The 20,511-nt window shown below is 38.1% G+C and overlaps 1 protein-coding gene across 2 annotated transcripts in view; it reads left to right on the top strand.

Moving 5' to 3' along the window:
- Positions 1–479: 479 nt before the first annotated feature.
- The window catches only part of KCNH8 (potassium voltage-gated channel subfamily H member 8), a 178,428-nt gene continuing 158,396 nt past the window's right edge, over positions 480–20,511 (top strand). For both annotated transcript variants that reach the window (XM_050311757.1, XM_050311756.1), the window contains exon 1: positions 480–627. In XM_050311757.1, the coding sequence (XP_050167714.1) occupies positions 552–627 (76 nt within the window). In that variant the 5' untranslated portion in view covers positions 480–551. The remainder of the gene's footprint in view (positions 628–20,511) is intronic.

Genomic DNA, 20,511 nt, shown 5'->3' with positions numbered 1-20,511 from the left:
ACAGGGCTCATGTGAGCTAATAGGCCTGGGAAACTTCTCATGTGGTAGAGCCGAAACCTGTTCGAGGCGGTGGCGGGGGTAAAGGTAGACCCGCAGGGCCCGGATGGCCGCCGGTCCCTGTGCTGTGCTTGTGCTGTGCTGCCCTGCCCCACCCGCCTTCGGCCACAGGTGGATAAAGGTGCTACTTCCCCAGCTCGCCCTCCCTGACGGCCGCTTTCCACCGGCGCCCCCGTCCCCCTTGCCTTTGGTGAGGTGCGGGGAGGGGGCACGGACGCTGTCGGCCCCGCACCTGTGCTCGGCCCCGCAGTTGTGCTGCGGCCCCGCACCGCCCCGCCCGGTACCCGCGGCGGGGGCGGGAGCGCTGTGCCGTGCCAGGGCTGACGAGAGGGGGGCTCCCGGCGCCGGAGGCGGCGCGGCGGCATCCCCATCCTCCTCCCCTCTATCCCTCCGCCTCCTCCCTCCGTACCTTCCCCCGGGCGCCCTATGCACTTTCTTCTCGAACCACCCTCGTAGACAAACTTTGATGGGGAACCTCGCACCGCACTGGAAAAATGCCGGTTATGAAGGGATTACTGGCACCCCAGAACACCTTCCTCGACACCATCGCCACCCGGTTTGACGGCACACGTGAGTCCGGGCTGGGGCTCCGACGCCCAGAGAAGGGGATACATGGGGGGCACTGCGCGTGTGGTGGGAGGCTCCTCTTCCCTTCCCTCCACCGCCCTGGGGTTTCCTTGGTACCAGAAGCCGGCAATGAAGAGGGGGAGGCGAGGGCACTCCCAGCCTCTCCCGCTCTCCTGCCTGGTTTCTCCACAGCTTTGCAGTTGAGGAGGGTGCCGGGTACCCCCTGCCCCCGATCCCTTGTGCGAAGGCTTCAAGGGGGCCGGAGCAAGGATCCCTGCTGGAAAGTTGTGTTCTGGGCTGGGGCTTCCTCAGCGCTCCGAGAAGCTGAGAGACCACTAGGGAAAGGTTCGCTCAGAGCCTGGGCAGGGCTTTGGCGGGAGGTTTCGGGATTTTATTTTTGGCTTTATTACCCCTCAGCCCCCATGTTAAATCTCCTCCCTAAAAGGTGAGTTCCCGTAAATCGGGCTCATCCGTGGCAGCAGCTGTTGCAGGGCGTTACTGGAGGGGAGGCAGGCGGGAGCAGGGGAAGGGCCCTTCGGCGGTGGCTCCGGCAGCGGCGGCTGCCCGGCTGCAGCACCATGGACAGGTCCCGGCCCCGGCCCCGGGCGGGTCCCGGCGCTGGGCTCCGCTCCCAGCTCCCGCACACGGCTCCTCCCGCGGCGCCCCGCTCCGCTGGGAGCTCTCCCGGCGAGGCGCTGCGTTCCCGTGCGGAGCTGGCGTGCTCCCCCTCCGGCCGTGCATTAGGAGTCGCCTGTAGGAGTCTTGAGTTTTGTTTCTTTTTTGATGGGGCTCAGTCATGTTAAAGCAACTGAAAAGGAGAGGGGAGGTAGTGGATTTAGACCAAAATGAACTGACTCCCTTCCCTTTAATTCCCTTTTAAAAAACTCAGGCACACATAGTGGAGGAAAAACAACTAAGATTTGAGTTGCTACTGGCTTTTTCTTGAATGAAAACATTGCCATCTAACTGGTTTGAAATCTTCTTGATTATGTATCTATTGGCATTTCCTCGATGGTTTGATTGCTGTGTGATTAAGACAACTGAACTGTGATTATTGAATCAGTAAGTTGTAAAATGGCAAGAAAATAATACAGTCACTGAGATCAATTGCAAAGAAGCACAGAGCTTTATTATAACTGTTCTGCTAGTCTGAGAATACACAAATAATTATGATCCAGGGCTGTCTGTATGTAACTGATACTTCTCTATAAAGCAATCTCTTAAGACTACTTAGGTGTACCTTTAAATTCCTTCAACTGCAGAACTCAAAGTCCTTTCCCCCCATCCTCCACCCTTTTATTTCTCTAAAGTGTATGAGTATTATTTACTGCATATTGAAGCAGCTCTAATAAGAGTTTTGTTGCTGATACTGTTATTTGCCAGTGAAAAGCAGTTCTTCCCTTCTTTGTGCTCAGGACCCTCCCCCTTTACAATGGCTTCCTTTCAAAGGATGGAGCACACAGCCTGCAAGCTGTGCACACAAATGCTTCAGGAATTCTACACTGTTCTTCAAAGATCCAATTTAGCAAGCAATGTTAATGATGACATGTAGGTCTCTTTTATTAAATAAAACACTAGGTAAATGTTTAATCCCCATCTCCTGAGTGACACCAACAGGCAAGCGTGGTAGAAAGTTTATTACTTAGCTGAATTCTATACCCAAATGGAGCTACATTTTTAAGGCAATGATTCTACTGAGCTTCATGAAGTCAAATGGACCGATCTTTTCTTAAACAAGAAAAAGACCTCAGTGTCTTACATTGAAATTTAATGCTAACAACTTATCTAGTCTTTCCTGGAATATTAGATATTTAATTTCACCAGAAAATACAGATTTATTTTTTTTTTAAATTACAGGCAGTGAGATTTTTGGATTTACTTAGTGTTCCAGAATTTGGCTCAGATATTAGGCAAGTATATTCTAGAAGTTGTCATGGTATGATTATTGGCATGTGAAATATTCCCAGAAGTTCACAAGGGAAGGCGTTTTATCAACTATGTAGTCTTACATCTAGTAAAACTTTGGAGGATGGTGTTATTCTCTGAAAATCTTAATTTACAGAATAACATATTATCTCCTTTAGAGTGTTAAAAAAATGAATCAAGTTAATGCTATCTGAAACATAGTTCTGTGTATCACTCTACAACATAACTAAATTTAAAATCTCCAGAAATAGCTCATCTCCTTCATTGCTTTGAAAATGCTAAATTTAAATATAAAAATTAATACTTCTTTAACTGATGAAAAGAAATCAAATAAAGAAGTACAGTTTTGCAAAATGTGTATATATATCCAAGCGTCAAGTGGAAAAATTAAAACCAATTTGTTTTTCATTTAAATTACCTGTGTGGTTGGTATTCCAGAGGTTGTTCAGGTGGCTCGAGCTAAAAGTAATATCGATGGCTAATCCTTGCAGGAATCAGTCCCATGTCTCACTAGTTTTACAGGTAATGCAGTCTGTGAAAGGAATAGGGCTGATACATGGCACTGAACCCGAGGTCATGTTTCACAAACTACTTTGACCTCACACATGATGATATTTAAATGCTAAAGTACTGCCAAAGGTTTTTTGGTTTTTGTTTTTGGTTTTTTGTGTTTTGTTTTTTTTTTTTGGCAGTTGTTTTAATATACTCTGTAGTTAACAGACCTCTTTCCAGTTTAAGCCTGTGGGAAGGATATATTATGTTGTCATCAGTGATAGACTAATCCACCAATGCATCTTTAATCCAGAAGAGGGATAATTCTAATTCCGGGCAAGAGTGCAAGAAGGGATTCCAGATAATATTAGAAAATATGCTTTGCTTTGCACGGAATTTTCAACAATTAATTCAAATTTCTTTTTTAATGTTACTATTGCAATGATTTATTAGCAGTTATGAAAAACTGAATATCTGAAAAATTTATATAATCAACTGCTTGAAAGGTTCTTTAGGTGCTCAGAATTCTCCCGGTAGATGTTTTGTTGGATGTATGTTATACACAAATATTCTTTACCTATGAAACCAGGGTATATGTGCTAAGCAAAAGAATTAGATTAGTTTTGGAGTGCCTCTTAGCTCCATAGGAGATTGCAGAGATTTCCTGCAAACTTCCTATTACCTGTGTTGCACACCTGGAAGAGCAGCATTAAAGGTTTGTCTATCTGGATTTCCATAGCAGAGCTCTTGGATCTGCCTATGTGCTATTATACCTCCACCTTCTCACAACTCAAAAATATCTTTTGTGTTCCTGACATTGCAGATTAAGTCAGTGCCCACCGTCCCACCCCCCCCCGAATAACTAAGCACTAGGTCATCCAAAGAGTTTTTGCCCCCCTCTGTTAGCAATGAGTTTATTGCCCGTTCAGGAAAAAAAAAAAAAAAAAATTAACATTTTCAAATGAGTAGGTTGTGGTTTCAGGTTTTTTTTGGCTGGTTTGGGGTTTTGTTTTTCTTTCTAGATTTTCAAGATAAAATATAATTTTCAAGTGTGAAAATATTTCAAATATAAGACTATAATTAACCTCACCACCAAATATTAAGAAACTGAATGTCTGAAGTTAGTTATTTCACTTCAAGCTTTTGAGTGGGAAATTTGCATATGTTTGCTTCTTAACCCTACATAGATTAGGCAAAGTATTAAAAAACAGTTGCATGGTAGGAAATCATGTTCTATTGTTTTCATATATATATATTTAAATAAATAAATAATTATTCTGTCTTCACTATTCATTTATTTAAATTGATTAAATACACATGGGAGTGGTCATTGCTGAAAATCTGTGAGACTTTCCCATGGAGAAAAGCTAACAGAGATTCAGTAAATAGCCTCATTAACTTGTAATCAAAAAAAGGACAACAATTTTGTGTATGGTTATACTTTAAAATGACAGCTGAAGTTCTATAATTATCTCTTGTCTGTCAAATCTGATCAGTTTCCAAATTAAGTGTGTACTTCACATTCTTATTATCAATCTTGCGTGATCAGTCTAATCTGGAGATCAAGCTGAGTTAATTCCTTCTTGCTCACTGTCAGTGGTGATAATTTGATAATTCTGTATTTGCTGAACAACTTCTACATTCAGACATGTTTTCCAATTAAAATCTTGCTCAAGTACTAACAAAAGAGCTGTGCACCTAAGTAACAATTTTCATAACTTTTTTTTTTCGTTGTTGATCAGTTTTCTGATCGTTTTGGTTACCCTCAGGAGCGATTGAATGATACCTGATGAGAACATACAGATTTAAGCCTATCAGATGTGATGCCAGCATGCCTCTGCTGGCTCTGTGGGTAGAACCAGGTTGTTTCTTTTGCATCATCAGTTGGTACTGAGCTGAAAGCCTTTGTATGCACTGATCTTTCCAGATTGCAGGGTCAGATTCCTCCCCCACTCTTCACCAGCTACCTCCAGCACTTGCTTTTCTGTCTCATAAACAAACTGGTGATGTCTACTAGGTTGAGCCAATGCACTAACACTCTCTGCAACTTTGTTTTCAGATTCTGTGTCTCATTCAGGGTGAATCCTAGCCTTCCTACACTGGTCAATGTTCTGCTTAATCATATCACAGAAACTTCAAAAGCAGAGAAGTGCTTCTTGGCTGCTTGGTGGTTCTCCCTCAAATGGACTCAAGGAATTGCATCAGTGTCAGATATAGGGAAACAACAACTGAACTTCAGAGGGGAAGAAGGTTTTTGATCAGACTCCAGGATCAGAGTGGTCCACCTCACAAAGACAAAATGTGCTCCAGCTACAGGCTGGATGCAGAGTGGCTGGAAAATGGCACAGTGGAAAAAGCCCTGGTGGTGTTGGTTAATAGCCAGCTGAATATGAGCCAGCACTGTGCCCAAGTGTCCAAGAAGGTCTGCAGCATCCTGAGCTGTATCAGGAACAGCATGGCCAGCAGGACCACAGAAGTGTTTCTGCCCCTGTACTCGGCACTGGTGACGCTGCACCTCAAATCCTGTGTCCAGTTCTGGGTCCCTCAATTCAGGACATTGAGGTGCTGGAGTGGATCCAGACAAGGGCAGCAAACCTGGTGAAGGGTCTGGAGTGCATGTCCTATGAGGAGCAGCTGAGGGAGCTGGAGTTGTTTAGCCTGGAGAAGAGAAGGCTCAGGAGAGACCTTATCACTCTCTACAACCGCCTGGAAGGAGGGTGTATCCAGGTGGGGGTTGGTCTCTTCTCCCAGGCAACAAGTGACAGGATGAGAGAACATAGTCTCAAGCTGTGCTAGAGGAGGTTTAAGTTGGGCATTAGGAAGAAATTCTTCACAGAAGGGTGATTAGATATTGGAATGGGCTCCCCAGAGAGGTGATAGAGTCACTGACCCTGAAGGTGTTTAAGGAATGACCGGACATGGCACTTAGTGCCGTGGTCTTGTTGACACGGTGGTGTTCTGTCGAAGGTTGGACTTGATGATCTCAGAGGTCTTTTCCAACCTAATTGATTCTGTGATTCTGTAAAATCCTATGTCCAAAGAAGGGTGACTCAAACTATGATATGCACCGATCAGGGTCAAAAAGACTTCCAATCAGTGACCAGTGGAAAAGCTGTCTTTGTGGTCTGTCAAACTTTCTCTCTGAGAGAGTGCAGGTGCAGTGATGCTGGTCTAGTTCCTTGTCATAGAGATGAAGTGAGTCAGACAGAGGGAAATTTCCAAAGATGCATACATTGTTGGACTTAGGTTAATGCAGAATTGTTTTGCGCTTTTTACTTATCTCCTTGGATAAGTAAACAATGGGGTTTCCTGAATTAATCATGTATTTTTCACTGCAAAAGTATACAGTCAACTCTGGAAAAAATATTGCCTATTCTCAGCTCAGAGCCCAAAAGAGCAGACCTTGCCTCTCTGTACTTGTCTCTGTAATATGTGGCCTGTGTTGCAGCTCACGGTAGCTCTGTTACTAAAAAAAGACAAATGTGATTTTGAATATAAACCAGGGGTTGGATGTTTGGAATCTGTGTTGTGTTGTTGCTCTTTGCTGGAAGTAACCAAGAGGCTAGATTAGGCAGCTAATTGGAAAAATCTTTTCCTCTTTTTTTGTCACAAATGTTGGGGATATAGAACCTCATAATTTAAAGTTCATTTATTTGCTGATCTTTGCTTTCAGCAGCTACAGTAATTTCTGATTCTAACTGGAGCTGAAGTTAGACCTGAAAGTTTTGGAGGCATCTTAAGACCATGTTTCTTAATTCTTGAGTTCTGGTCCTAATGATTTAATTCAAGGGAAAAAAATGTGTGCAGGCACCATTTTTAATATGCAATCACTGGTTTATTCCTTAAAATCATGAAAAACGGTCATCATTATGGTATGTTTTATTCAGAGAACATCTTATTGCTATAGAAAATGCTGATATATTCAAGTTGTCAGGTGGTGTTCTCTTCTTTTTTGCTAGACAGTAAGAAGATAGAATGATAATTATGCAGTTTTTCCATTCAGAGGATATATATAATTCATTAATCACACCACTTTTAAGTCTTAGGTTAATGCTATAAATGTGAAGTTAGACTAGTAACACACATCATTACTACAGAAATAAACTCTGTATTTGAATTTAAGGTAAGCATTTGAAATGTAAGAGTGAAAAAGAGTAAGTAAATAAGGGATTTTTTTTATTTCTGAATAATAAAAGAACATTATCCTCTGCATTGCTTCGGGGTAGAAACCTGATACACAGTGCAGTGATCGAAACAAATCTGTATATTTGAAGTGACATATATTTGAATGAACATGTACTCTGTGTGAATGGAAGAAACTCTTTAGAGGGTTTCTAAATCTTAGATGATTATCAGGATTCACACTAGAGAGGTTCTGTAAGCTTACACTTTTTTCTTTTCCCAAACATATCCTACTTTCTTCTCTGATAACATTTCAATGAGTAAATAGGTTTACTCTGAAAACAGATTTCTCTTATTGTGACCATTGCATTTATATATTCAACTTTTATTTTATTGGGGTTTTTTAAAATTTTATTTATGCAGGTAGCAATTTTATACACATTCCCAGTCTTTCTGGATGCAAAAAAAAAGGTGCTCAGAGTATTTTTCAGGGCAAATGAATAGAAATACAAAAAAAAACCCCACTGCCTCAAGCACATGTAGAAGTGTACGCATGAATATATTACAATAAATCAGGAAAGGTATGGGTTTACAGAGCACTGAGTGCTGTTAGTACTATTCCAAGGAAAGATATTTTTGAAAGAAAAGCAAGTTGCCTGTATTACATCAGCTGTTGCCTGGAAAAGGTGAACAAAGGCAGTTGCTTACAGCAGTTCTGCATTATCACAAGAAAGCTTACCTTACCTTGTGTTAAAGTGACTAGAAGAAAAAAGCAGCAACCTGTTCCTTAAGTAATGTTGTTTCATGCCCACTCAATCTAAAAATAAATAAATCACAAAGAAGGAAAAAAGGAGGGGGGAGGATAGAGAAACAAACAAGCCATTCTCAAATTGCAGCCAGGAGAGAGACTTCTTTAACAGCAAGAAAACTCTTCTTTTAGAGTTTATTTTGCCAAGTGCTTCTGGCTCCTTCTGTTTTCTAGGACTGATAATAGTATTCAAAGGCTTCGGAACAGGTGTTGTTCTTAAAATACTAGCACATTCTACACTGAACTTGACATTAAATATCTTCTGAGCATCCCTAAAGCTTAATGCTACCTGTCAATCATTTCAAGGACCGCTGAAGACAATTGTGTTATGGAGAAATATGTTGTGTTCCCTATTGATATTTTCAAGAGAAAACAGCCTCCAGTGTGCCAGCACTCAATTCACTTTTTCTACAGGCATTACTTATGACAACCAGGAGTCTAGGTGCCCATTCTTAGGACTTTTGAGGGTTGAAAGCTGCCAGGATTATTTTGGTTTTATCTTAAACCTATGGAAATACAGAAGGATTCATCTGGACAGCATGGACCTGAAGTTCATTGTTACAGCTTTTTCGGTGCTCTTTTCTTTTTGCCTTCCATCTCCCTCAACAGCTTGTTTTGATACGTGACTAGACATCTTATTCCAAATATATGAACTCTGAGCTGGTCATTTTGTCATTTATTTGAGTTTTAGAATGAGAAAATTTTCCTAAGACAAATAGCTTGATTTTTTTCCCCCCCTAAATGACAGTTAACTCCTGTGATGAGTGTGGTTTTGTATAAATTCTGCTTTTCCCCACATTTTGGAATTTATGAATGATATGAAAAGTAATGGTGAAACTATATTGTTTTATTTTTGCAGAAAAAACAACCTTCTTTGTAACAGATAAAAAAGCTTTATTGGGAGGTAAAAAACCCTTTAAAAATCAAGAATAATCACATTATATCAGTGACAAACTGTTTTTTTTTTAATGATTTAAATGAAAATACACAATATTTTAATCTGTGTATTTCTTTTGAATATATGAATTACATTTGTGAGATAAGACATTAACTGTAGTTATTAAACTGGATTGTTTCTTTATTGAGTTGAAAGGTCTTGAGGCCAGGAGTATGTACTTAGCACTTTCTCTTTTCCACTTCCATAATAGTGGAAATAAGCATGCACCTCATAAAACCTGTGGTTATAGAATCACATGTTAGGGATTTAAATACCTAAAAGTTCAATGTAGAAAAGAATAGTTAATAAATATTAATGAAAAATATTGAGCTACACATTTGCCAAGATTAAGGAAAGTTAGAAGAATCACTGATTTTCAGAGGGAAATATATATAGTTACAAGTTGTGTCTGCTTCAGTGCTACAGTAATGGGGTGACAGCATGGTTAGATGCTATATTTTGGAGGCTGTTCAAAGTCTTATAATCACTTAGTGTTTGGATTTCTAAAACATATTATGGCTTTAATGGCCCTGTTTGAAGCAGAACTATGCTACAATACAGTATGACTAAGTTTTCTTAGTCATGCTGAAGAGCTGCTTCTTCATTGGAAATGGAAAATAGGATGCATTAGACATCCTGAATGTCTTTTTTACCTTTGTGTATTTTTACAGGAATATTTATCTAAACTATTTGTTTGGGGTTTTTTTGTTTGGTTGGTTTTGTGTTTGTTTTTTTGTGGTTTTTTTTGTGGTTTTTTTTTTTTTATTAGACTTATATAAGATGTTTAGAATTCATCAGGAGAGCGACTCTATCAATACTGCCTTGCAGAGTATGGATCTGAGTGTGGTTAGAGCAAGGTGTGCTCCACGGATCTATTTCTAACAAATTCTTGCCTGGAATTAGGAAGGATGAGGCTTTTCCATTGTACTACCTCAAGTCGTTCCTTAAGGAAAGAGGTGGTAGGCTTGGCTACCCCATATCAATTATGTGAACTCAATGCAGTGCAGTATGAGACCACAGATGGAGAATTCATCCTTTACACACTTGCAGGTATGCTAAAGGTTGTGAGGGTTAAAGTACACTTCCAGATTTTCTTCTGGTAGGGTGCAGGCTTGCACCCAATTATTTTCAGTTCCCTGAGGTGAAGTAAGAGCTTGTTATTTTTCACTCTGAATCAGTGATTTTTTTTCTTCAAATTCATTAACAATTACAGATAATTATTTGTTAACCTAATTCTGTGCCTGAAGACAGTAACCATAACTGATGTGTGAATTTTGAAAAAGCAGTCTGTTCTTTAAGATGTATTAAAAAACCTAAAGAAATAGATTATAAGTGACCTTAAACACAAAATTGATTTTTTTTTTTTTTTTTTTTTTAAGTTTACTTACAGCATGAACTGGAGCGCTGATTGATTTTCAGAGGTAAGGGATAGTCTTAGGCTGAAAATCATGCAAGTGATCTTTGGCCAAGAAAGAGAAAAAGAGGGAGCAACTGTGAGGAAGCAGTGATGGATTGGCTGATGTAATTGCTGAGTGAGCAGAAGGTACTGTTTTGGGATGAACTGAATGCAGTAGCACTGTGGGAAGGTTCAGTTTGGTGCAGAATATGACCAGGGAAATGTTGCCCTGAATGGTGTAGTTGTGAGAGGATTAAAAGCACTGTCTTCTCAGAGAACAAATTGCATGTGGTCCTACCTAGCGCTTGGTGGAATGGCATCAGGCAGTCTTGGGTTTCATAGGTGAATGTCTCTGTTATCTTCTTGATGAGTGTTTAGCCACTAAACACAACTAATTAAAGCCTAATTTCATCATGTTGTAACTTCTAGCTGGCTGATACGGCTAAGGAAGCAAGTAAAAGTAAGTTAGGCAGCTGACATAATGAAAAATGACTATGGCAACTTGGTGTTTTGTGTGTTGTTGTTTTTTTTTTTTTAAATTTGAGTTTTTTATAAAGGACTACACTTAAGCATTACTACTTTTATAAAGGGAATGAGGAATTGAGGTTTTTTGATTGTTTTGTTTTAACTGGTATTAGGTTTTTTATGTGTGGATGACTGGATAGCACATTAACTTACTTTTTCATAAACTTGCTTATAGTATGTCTGAAAGTTGCTTGTGGTTCTCATGTTTACCATCTGTCCTGCCCCTCTCCCAGAACTTTCCACTCCTACTGGCAGTGTGGATCGAATCCCACCAAACAGCTTTTGTGAATTACAGCAACAAATTGCTGCTTCCCCAAGCTGCTGATCGATTCCTGCAGCAGAGGCAGTGATCAGCAAGAGTCAGGATGGACAGGTGGAAATTACTGCAGACATTTAAACTCATCAGTCATAATTCTTATACAAATAAAACAGGCAGCTGTTGAGCTGTTTTCATACTGCTGTGAGCAGGATCCAGATGGGGACCCAGGGTTTTGGTTCCAATTGCAGCTCAGAACTAATCATCAAATCATGGAAGCAGTAACTCTTGGAGAAATGCACAAAGACTTTGTTGCCTGAGTTCAGTCAGAGATACCTGAATTGCAGTTTTTCTCTCCTCTTTTGTCCTAGTTATACAAAATAATTCCATATTAGTAATGTGTTTCTTTTAAACACCAACAGTATCATCAGAAAGGAATTATCTATCTGGGATATTTCAACACTTTTTATTTCAGGTATGTTTATATATACAGAAACATATATATGCAGGTGATAACCTGCTTTAATTACAGAAGAAATCATGCTTCATTTAGGATGAATAGTTCATGTGTTCATTTTTCTGCTGATGTGAGTCTCCTGGGAACAATTGCTTGAACTGTCAGGAGAGCTGCAGGCCTTCTGTTTGTGTCTTTTGTGGTGACTAACTGTAACATTGCTAATTTCTGCTATTTTTCTTATGGGTATGCTTTTTAAACATAAATAATCATAACCTGATGTTGTATCAATCTCACCTGAAATACATCAAATTCCTGAGGCAGGAACTTTAAATAAATACGTATGATCACTCAGATGATTAAAAAAGAAAGGAGGAAAGAAAAACAGCCACTCTGTGCATCAGTAAATAAGGTGCAAAGAACAGGTAAATACAGGTTCAGCTGGCAGTCTTACAAGTGACCAGCACAAGGAGTGCCTCTTCTAGGGAAGCAGGAAACTAAGTTCAGGAAAATAGTAGTCCCATAAATAAATTAATAATCTGGAACTACAGTAATTATTTTACATTTTACCTTTATTCTTCTTTTTAAAGCAAGTTTCCCTTTTATGAATTCATTGTAGGCAAGGTCCTCTCACAGAAAGGAAGAAAGACAAAGGCCAAAAAGCCCAACAATAGAAATACTGTGTGACCTACACCATGATGGATAGATCTTAATAAGCCAAGTTTTGCAAGTTGAGTGAAATAATTACAAGTAAAGCTAAGAGGTTAGAATTAATTGGGGAATTACAATAGTTTTTTTCCCCAGCCTGATGTGGTTGATATGTCAGTTTATAGGAACTGTCATTGAAAATAATGCTTCCAGGTGTTCAATTAAAGGTTATGAGACATTTTCTGCCACCTTTAGACATTCTGCTTTATGCTGGGATGTCTTTCTAAGATGAGCAAGAAGGAAGAGAGAAAAAGTTTTTTTACATTTATAGCATGAAGTTATTGTCTTTTAACTTTTTGATGCTTAGAAGTACATAAAATTGGTTATATTTAATTAATATGTACATAGAATTTATTCTAATTAAGTATTTGTCTAAAGTGAAGTTGTGGTTTTCTGTCTGTTAAATTTTGACATATTGCTGTGCAAAACAGTGATTTTATTTCATCTGTTTTAATGCTTAGAGTATTGTTGTAGCAGTTTGCACAGCACTTGAATATTTTAGTGTTCATTTATCATGGCTAATTTAGGGCTTCCAAGGAGGGTTTGTGAATGGCATGATAAACTAAATATAATAACAGAATAGTTTGCTCTTGAAAGCAGGTGCTTCCTGATAGGTTTTCAGGCTTGACAAACTTCAGACAAAGCTTGTGGCAGTAAAATATTGCCGTGAGTGTTCTGATGGCTTAGCTGTGAAAAAAATTAGAATCTTTGCATTTTGACAGACTAGTATTTTGTTTGGTACATAAGACAATGCCATCTTGGGCCACATGACATGGAATCTCTTGGACTGGGGATGCAAAATTAGAAATGTTGTCCACCTAGGCTCAGTCCAACTGTATGGCTTGCCGTTCTGCTGAAGGGAACCACCAATATCTTTCTTGTTCTGTGAACCTATTTTCCAGATCGCTCCTTGAATAACAACTCAAGTATCAAAGCTGGCATCTACATAAACAATGTGGGTACCTGACAGGAAAGAGTCTGAAGTATGGCCCTGTGTGACAGTCACAGGGCTGTGTGCTGGGATTATGAGGCAAGAGTCAAGAGCTGTTCTCTGTATTATTGAGAAAGTAAAATAGTCTCCATAAATAAACCAAACTATCTGTAGAAATTTTGGTTCTTTCCCTTACTGCTCCACACTAAGGGAGTTTGTTACTGTTGTTAAATCCTCAGTATTTCCCAAATGAATTTATACTTGCAGTTAAAATCAAACACATGGCTTGATTTCAGAAAACAAAAGATATATCTGAACCGAAACATTCATCTTCAGTTTTTAATGATCTGAATTTTTTTGATCAATTCTGCAATTTTATCAGGTGTTAAGCTTCAAAAGCAATTTTCAGAAGCCTTTTTTACATTTTGTTACTCAAGAATCATCATGATGATCAACATAATTTCAGGATCTCTGGTAGTATCCATGTAGTTCTGTTGTTAAAATACAGTGCCAGAGAACTTGATAGTTATAGCAGAAGATAAATAGAGAAGTTACAAAAATTGGGGATGTATCTTATTTTCACAAGTACAAATTACTATGAGAGTTACAGTTATGAGACTCTCAACTAAAATCCATCCTTGCACTGTATCTATCCCATTCTTACCATGAAAGGGATGTTTTACAGTCTTAATCCTTCTAGTATAGTTACTTTATATGAATGGATTATTGTACATAAGAAGAGTGTTTCCATCCTCACTCTGTGTTTGCTCTCATAAAATGATATCCTGACAAGACCAGACTAGCTGAAAATGTTAAATTTGTCTTAAACAATACTGATGATAAACATGAAGTAACAAAGTATGGAACTAGATAGTCTAGGTCACAGAAACTCATCTTGCATTAGAAACAGAAAATGTCTCTCTTTTTCTAATCTTGAAATGTTCTCAATCACAGATTTTAAAGAAATGAGGATTTTTCATGACATGGGATTTGTAACAACCTATGCTATGATGAAACAGTATGTCTATAAAGAAGAATTCTATCTTTACTTGCAATGCATGTCTTTCAGAACATTAATGCTCAGTCAGCAAGACAAAAACTTTTCTTATAAATGTGGTTTCAATTGTTCAGGTGGAAAAAATGCTTCTATAAAAATGTACTTTCTACTTTCCAAAAAGTTCTTCTAGTACCACAGACAAAAAGTAGAAAGCAAATTGCATGAATGTTTAAATAGCAAAGAAAGCCTAAAACTAAAAAAGAATCCAAACAAGCTTAGCATCAATAAAAATGTGGCAATAATAAATTTATGTATTTTATCACATTGACATATTTTTATTTCATAACTTCAGGATTGCAATATTAGACTCTGGCATTCTTTGGGGAGCATCAGGACCAGAGTGGTTTTTACTGGTATAAACTGCATTTTCTGAGGCACAGCTGAGTTTGTTTTCAATCTACTGAAAACAAAAATAGAACTACTGTGAATACTCTAAGGTGTCATGGTGTATTTTCCTGCTTTCTAAATCATCAAGACCAGAACCTCCTACCACTTTAACCATTTGCACTTATTTGTTTCTTCAGTGTAGTTAGTACCTTTTGCGGTTCCTTCCATTCAGATTGGGCACCAGTGGCCCAACTTGATGTTCTCCCAAGACAGTTCTTGACCCAGCTCAGATCAGTTGGAAAATTCCTTTTGCCAAGTATGAGAGAACTGTCCTTGAAGTGTGGGGACATTCAGTTGCTTACTTGTTTACCAGACTAACTGTAAAAGCACTGTGAGTTTTTGTTTCCATAAATAATACATAGGTTCCATCATGTCTCGTGAGAACTACAGCACCAGTCCAAGTTCTTCTCCATAACTGAAATATAAACTCTGTGATGAAAAATGGAAACCTCTAGACCCTAGCCCTGAACTGGTCACCTTTAGTAAGCAGTGATGGTGGTAGTATATCAAAGGGGCCTCTAGAAAGTTTCTTTAAATAATCTTTTTCCCTTTGTTTTTAATTAATAATTTTTGTTTTCCTAATTTCACAGTGCTGAAATTCTAATGTTTAAAGTTTGATAAAGTATCATATTAAAAAAAAAATCTCTTCAGCTCTTGCAAACATGAAAGGGTTTCTATATGCCAAAGAACTCTTGTTTCCTCTAGCAGTGGAGCTGCTGTATGAATTTTCTGTAATCCAATACAGTCAAGCTAACACTGAAATTTTGTGAAAATGGGGCATGAGTAATTTCTCTCCTGGTTGCTTTATGAAGCTTATTGTATCTTGGAACCCTCCAGACCTCTTAAATATCGCTGAAAATAGGTAGGATATTTAGTGTTGAGAAGGAAGAAGATGGGGATGGGAATCAGAGGTGTATGGGAAACACAATCATTTAAGTTCTGTTTGCTTTATTACAAAAAAAGCAATACATTAAAGCTGTCTTGAGAGATTCTGCAAGCATGGGCAATCCATAGCAGTTTAAGTACCACCCTTTATAACACTCTGAAATAGACACCCAACTGATTCTGTATTGATGCTTTCCAATCTCAGTATCCTAAAAATAAATGCTTGATACATTAATTCTGGATCTATTGCTGTGAGGGAGGAAATACACTCGTTGAAATGCTGAAAAGATAGTCATATATGCTACTGTCCTTCTATTTTAGACAGGATGTTAGCACTGCTTTCCTCCCTTTTAGTTAAAAATTTTCTCAGTCAGTGCCTCTCTCACAAGTGTGAGTAGAAGGACTCAGGATGGGTTTTGTTTCAATTACATATTTGGGAGTAGGCTTTGAGTGATTCCCTTGATTCACCTTCCTGATAAAAGAAGCTCTGAAATGTACAGTGAATGTAACACTCTCTTCTTTTCCTTAATTGGTTCAAGTAATTTACAGAGTGCAGTAGGGGAAAGTGCTTTTCTTTCTTTCGACTGCAGAGGGAATCTTGCACTCCTAATCTTTACTGTTTCTTGGATGCACTTTAATTAGAGGTCTAAAATAGACCATATAACTACCCTTCAAAACTGCAATAAAACTTGTTAAGAATCTCTTAATAGCTCATCCCAAATCTCTCACATCTGGAAATAGTGAAACCAATTATGTTTGAGAGTTGTCTTTTTCTGCTTTTATGGAAGGACCTTGTATAACACCATCAGAATCACACCTCTTAAGAGAACTGATGCAGAAAGTGAAATAGGGTGCTCAAAAGCAGAGCCACTTTTGTTTTTGTCTTGCATTTTTTTCCATACAGATGGAACTTGAGCTAATCTCATCAATAGAAATTACTGCCTAAGTTAAGTGGAATAATTTATTTGCTTGAAACAGTTTAGAAATAAATGACACTTAAATAAGTTTTCTAACAGCATTCATTTTTACACAGCTTCAGCTAAATCATATTTTAGTACACAAAATGAAGCAGCTGGGGATAGTTGTGATGCTTGAGAAAAAAGCCAAATTTGTTTCCATAAATTTAACCCATCTGGGTATAAAGGACACTTTATTTAGGCATGTATGATATATGTAGCAGTCTTAACGTGCACATAATGTATTTTCTGATAATTAAACCATGATGTATTTATTCAATTATTTAATCTCTTTAATGTTGTTGAATATTGTTTACTTTTTGCCTAAAAACGTACTTGAGTATGAACTTAACTTGTTTAGTTATGAGAATCATAGTCTGGTTCCTGCTTGTTTGGGTTTTTAAAATACTAAAATTACTACTGATCTAACGACCAATGAATCACACATTGCAAGATACTTCTAATATATCTTGAAGTCTTTGGTGATTTTCCCCATGAAAACAATTTCTTCCTAAAATAGCAACATTATCTGGCAGGAAGTGTCAGAACATCATGTACTTACTACAGTCGCTGTTGTTCTATGCAATGCTAAAAATTATATCAAACTAGTTTCTATATAAACTGAACCACTGATTTATAACCTTGTATACCATTAAGTATTTCAAAGTAGTTTTCCCCACTGTTAGGAAGAGGTATGTAGTTACTCATGCATTTATGTAATAAAAATCACTAGAACAGAAATACTTTTAAATATTATAAGGATGTGGCTTCCAAATTTTCCTTCAGAATCAATGATTGTAGAATGCCAAAGCTTTCTTAATACCAATTAAAAATAGGAGAGTTTGGTTTCTTTGGCCTGTATTCATATTTCCATGTATAGAAATGGGGTAATAAGGAACAAACCCTCCTGACAGATCTCAAAACACACGTACAAAATTATGTTATAAATAACCTACCATCTCTGATGAGTCAGCATGCAATTTATAACTTGCAGTGCATTTTTTTTATGAGCTACTTCATTCTTTTAAATGTAATTTTCAGGAAAGTCTAAGGAATTAAGTCAATTTTAATTTAAAATTTTAAACTTCTGGAGGACCAAATGTTTCAGTGTCTTTATTAGGAACACACTTCGTAAATGGATTGCCAGACATAGGAAAAGGACAGGCATGTCCAGATGGTGTTTTCACCATCTGAAAAGTGTCCTTCTCTCCATTGATTAGAGCAGGAAAGTAAGGAATAAATGCCCAAAATTTGACAAGACAAAAGGGACCATTAGTGATCTTTTCTCCTTGTGACTAAATGGCAATACAGGCCATAGTTATGAAGTTAAATTATTGAAGAATATTGTTCTATTTAAATAAATAAATATAAATCTATCCAGCTATGTATATATATATAAAATATTACAGCAAGTTCTAATTGCTCTAGTAATGGAATTCAAAGCAGTTCTAGTAAAAAATCACTTTCAGACAAACCAAGTTAGTACTGATATTTGAACTTAAGTCTACTGGTTATATTTATCGTTACCAGAAGGTTACATCTGCAGAGCAATGTATTGAAAGCTGTTGGCCAATTTAAAACGGGATGGTATTTCACCAGGTTGCTCTGATTTTACTCTAGGTCTAAACTTGATTCTGTTCTTAATAAATTGCAAACTTAACCCCCTGTATTACCCTTAGCTTTCAATGCAGAGATAAATACAATAGATGTAGAAACAGATGAACACAGGAAGCTGCCCACTGTGGGTTACAAGGAAACGAGTGGGTCAGGAGCAACTGGGTTTTTGTTTACCCTTTCCCTCATGTTAGTTCATAATCCTCAGGCCTTTGGGAGATTACAGTGGAACAGGGCAGTCCTGTAACAATGCTTCATGTAGTAATAATCAGGAAAGAAACCTTTTTCCCCAGGAAAACAAAAGGGGCTCTGAGCACCCACCAAAGCATAAGCCTTTTCAGAGTAAGCCTGTCAGGCTGGAAATACTATCTGTTCGTCACTGTATACACTCCTTCACTGCTCCTCAGGAATCTGCAAACCCAGCCTTCAAAAACATAAGAGGTCTGAAAATGTTACTCCACAGATCAGATTTTCACAACTAGAATATTTTCCATGGGGATGTTATCCTCATCTCTCTTGATACTGCTTGCAGCTATGCAAGTGTTTCATTTCATATTGTGAAAGTACCCAGGCAGTAGGTTCATAGGAAGTATTTCAAGTCTGTACTTTTTAACATTATTGTTATTTTCATTCAAACTTACATCATGTCTCTTGTTAATGAGCTTGCAATAAAGAATCAGCTGTGGTCTGAATAACCCATAACAGGGGGCTTGAACTTTAAGATCCCTTCAAACCCTGACCATTCTATGATTCTACAAATAGGTCACCTATATATCCTTTAATTTAAATAAAACCTGTGTGTGTGAGCACCATATGATACCTATGGTGTGTTTCACATGTCCTGGATGTGTTGCACCAACCAACTCCATGCAATCTGTGAGAAAAATAGAGTGGGCATGGAGACCTTGTACAGCGGGTGCTCATCTGCCCTTGAACTGCAGGAGGCATCAGGAAGACTGCACGTGATGTCCTGGAGCAACATACCAAGTCCAGTGAGACCAAAGCAATGTGCACAGTAGACTTCATGTTTTCTGAAGGTGGTAGTTCACATGTTGCATTGATGGTCTGTCTGTCAGTAAAGGCTTTGTCCACAATTTCTAGATGTCACATGGTCATGCTATGAATCTGCTCCTTCAGAAGTAAGTCCATGGGACGTGTATTGCACAAAAATCTAGGAAATGTTGAAATTCTTCTGAGGTAGGAAGACTTTAGTGTGATGTGGAGACAAATCTGAGGGGAAATTCAGATATCTGGTACTTTTAGGTTTGACTAGAAGGCTAGCATGTTGGATGATCTAAATTATACCTTTGTTTTGGCTCTTGGGACAGTTATTGTTACAAGGCAGAGTAATTAACAAATGTCCCTAATTTAGTTTTCTTCCATTCTTTGAAATGAGATATCATGTACACCTAACCTGCAAGAGAGCTCTGAAGAATATTTCATACTTTTAAAACATTTTGAGGATGTACAATGACCTGCAAATATTAGCTACTGTTCCTTATTACTAAGAAATTATTTATTTCCCAAATCCATTTGCACTGTTATTATTTAAATAGAGCAGACATGAGACAGTTTGTTTTACCTTTTGGTTACTGCTCTAAATGAATTTTTTTTTCAAACAAAGATTTTAATTAAACTATCAAAACTTTAAAAAAAAAATCAATTTGACCCTGATTAAACCTAAACTTTCCAATCCCTCTTTTGGAGTGGCCGATGCCATTAATGTCCCACTCCTATTTAGCAGAGCAGTAAGGTTGTGCAAAGTTCCAGCTGTTGTGATGTGTCATCCACAGAGCAATAATGAATCTATAATATTGTTTATCCAATTCCAGCTAAACATAAATTTTGGGTTTCTCAGTTATGTTGTCAGTTTTATTTTGAGAAGATTTATGGTTCCTACTGTAGTTCTATGTTCTCTGGTTATCATTACTAAATTAATTGAAACAGAACCAGGTTCTACAAAAGAGTTTATTTCCATGTTCTCTTCAAAATTTATATATGATGTTACTGTTTTGTGCCTCCAATATTCTCTTATTGTCTGCTTGCATATTTTTCTCAGTTGCATTTATCCTTTCTTTCTGAATGCAATGCATTTTTTTAAAACATAACAATAAGAAACAAACTGTCCTGTCACTGCAAAGGATTCTTCTTGTTTTTTCTTCTAGGTACTTCATCGAAATTGTAAACTTGCAGGACTTGTTTTCTTCCTTTCTGTCTTGCATAGCCAGCTACAATCTTTCTCTGAATGAATGCTCCAAACCCACTCTTCAGGAGTTAGAGTGGTGGATGGATGGAATACATCAGGGACATTAATAGATAGGAGACCAGTCCTTATTTGCTAAAAACTGCTAAGGCTTGCTTGAGCTGAAAATGCATACATGCTACTCTTTCAGAAACCAAGCATAGAGAAATCCCACTATAATAGGCCTATTA

The sequence above is a fragment of the Myiozetetes cayanensis genome, unplaced genomic scaffold (assembly GCF_022539395.1).
Source record: "Myiozetetes cayanensis isolate MyiCay16 unplaced genomic scaffold, myiCay2020 scf1, whole genome shotgun sequence".
NCBI classification, from domain to species: Eukaryota; Metazoa; Chordata; class Aves; order Passeriformes; family Tyrannidae; genus Myiozetetes; species Myiozetetes cayanensis.
This window is presented reverse-complemented; position numbering and strand designations above follow the sequence as displayed.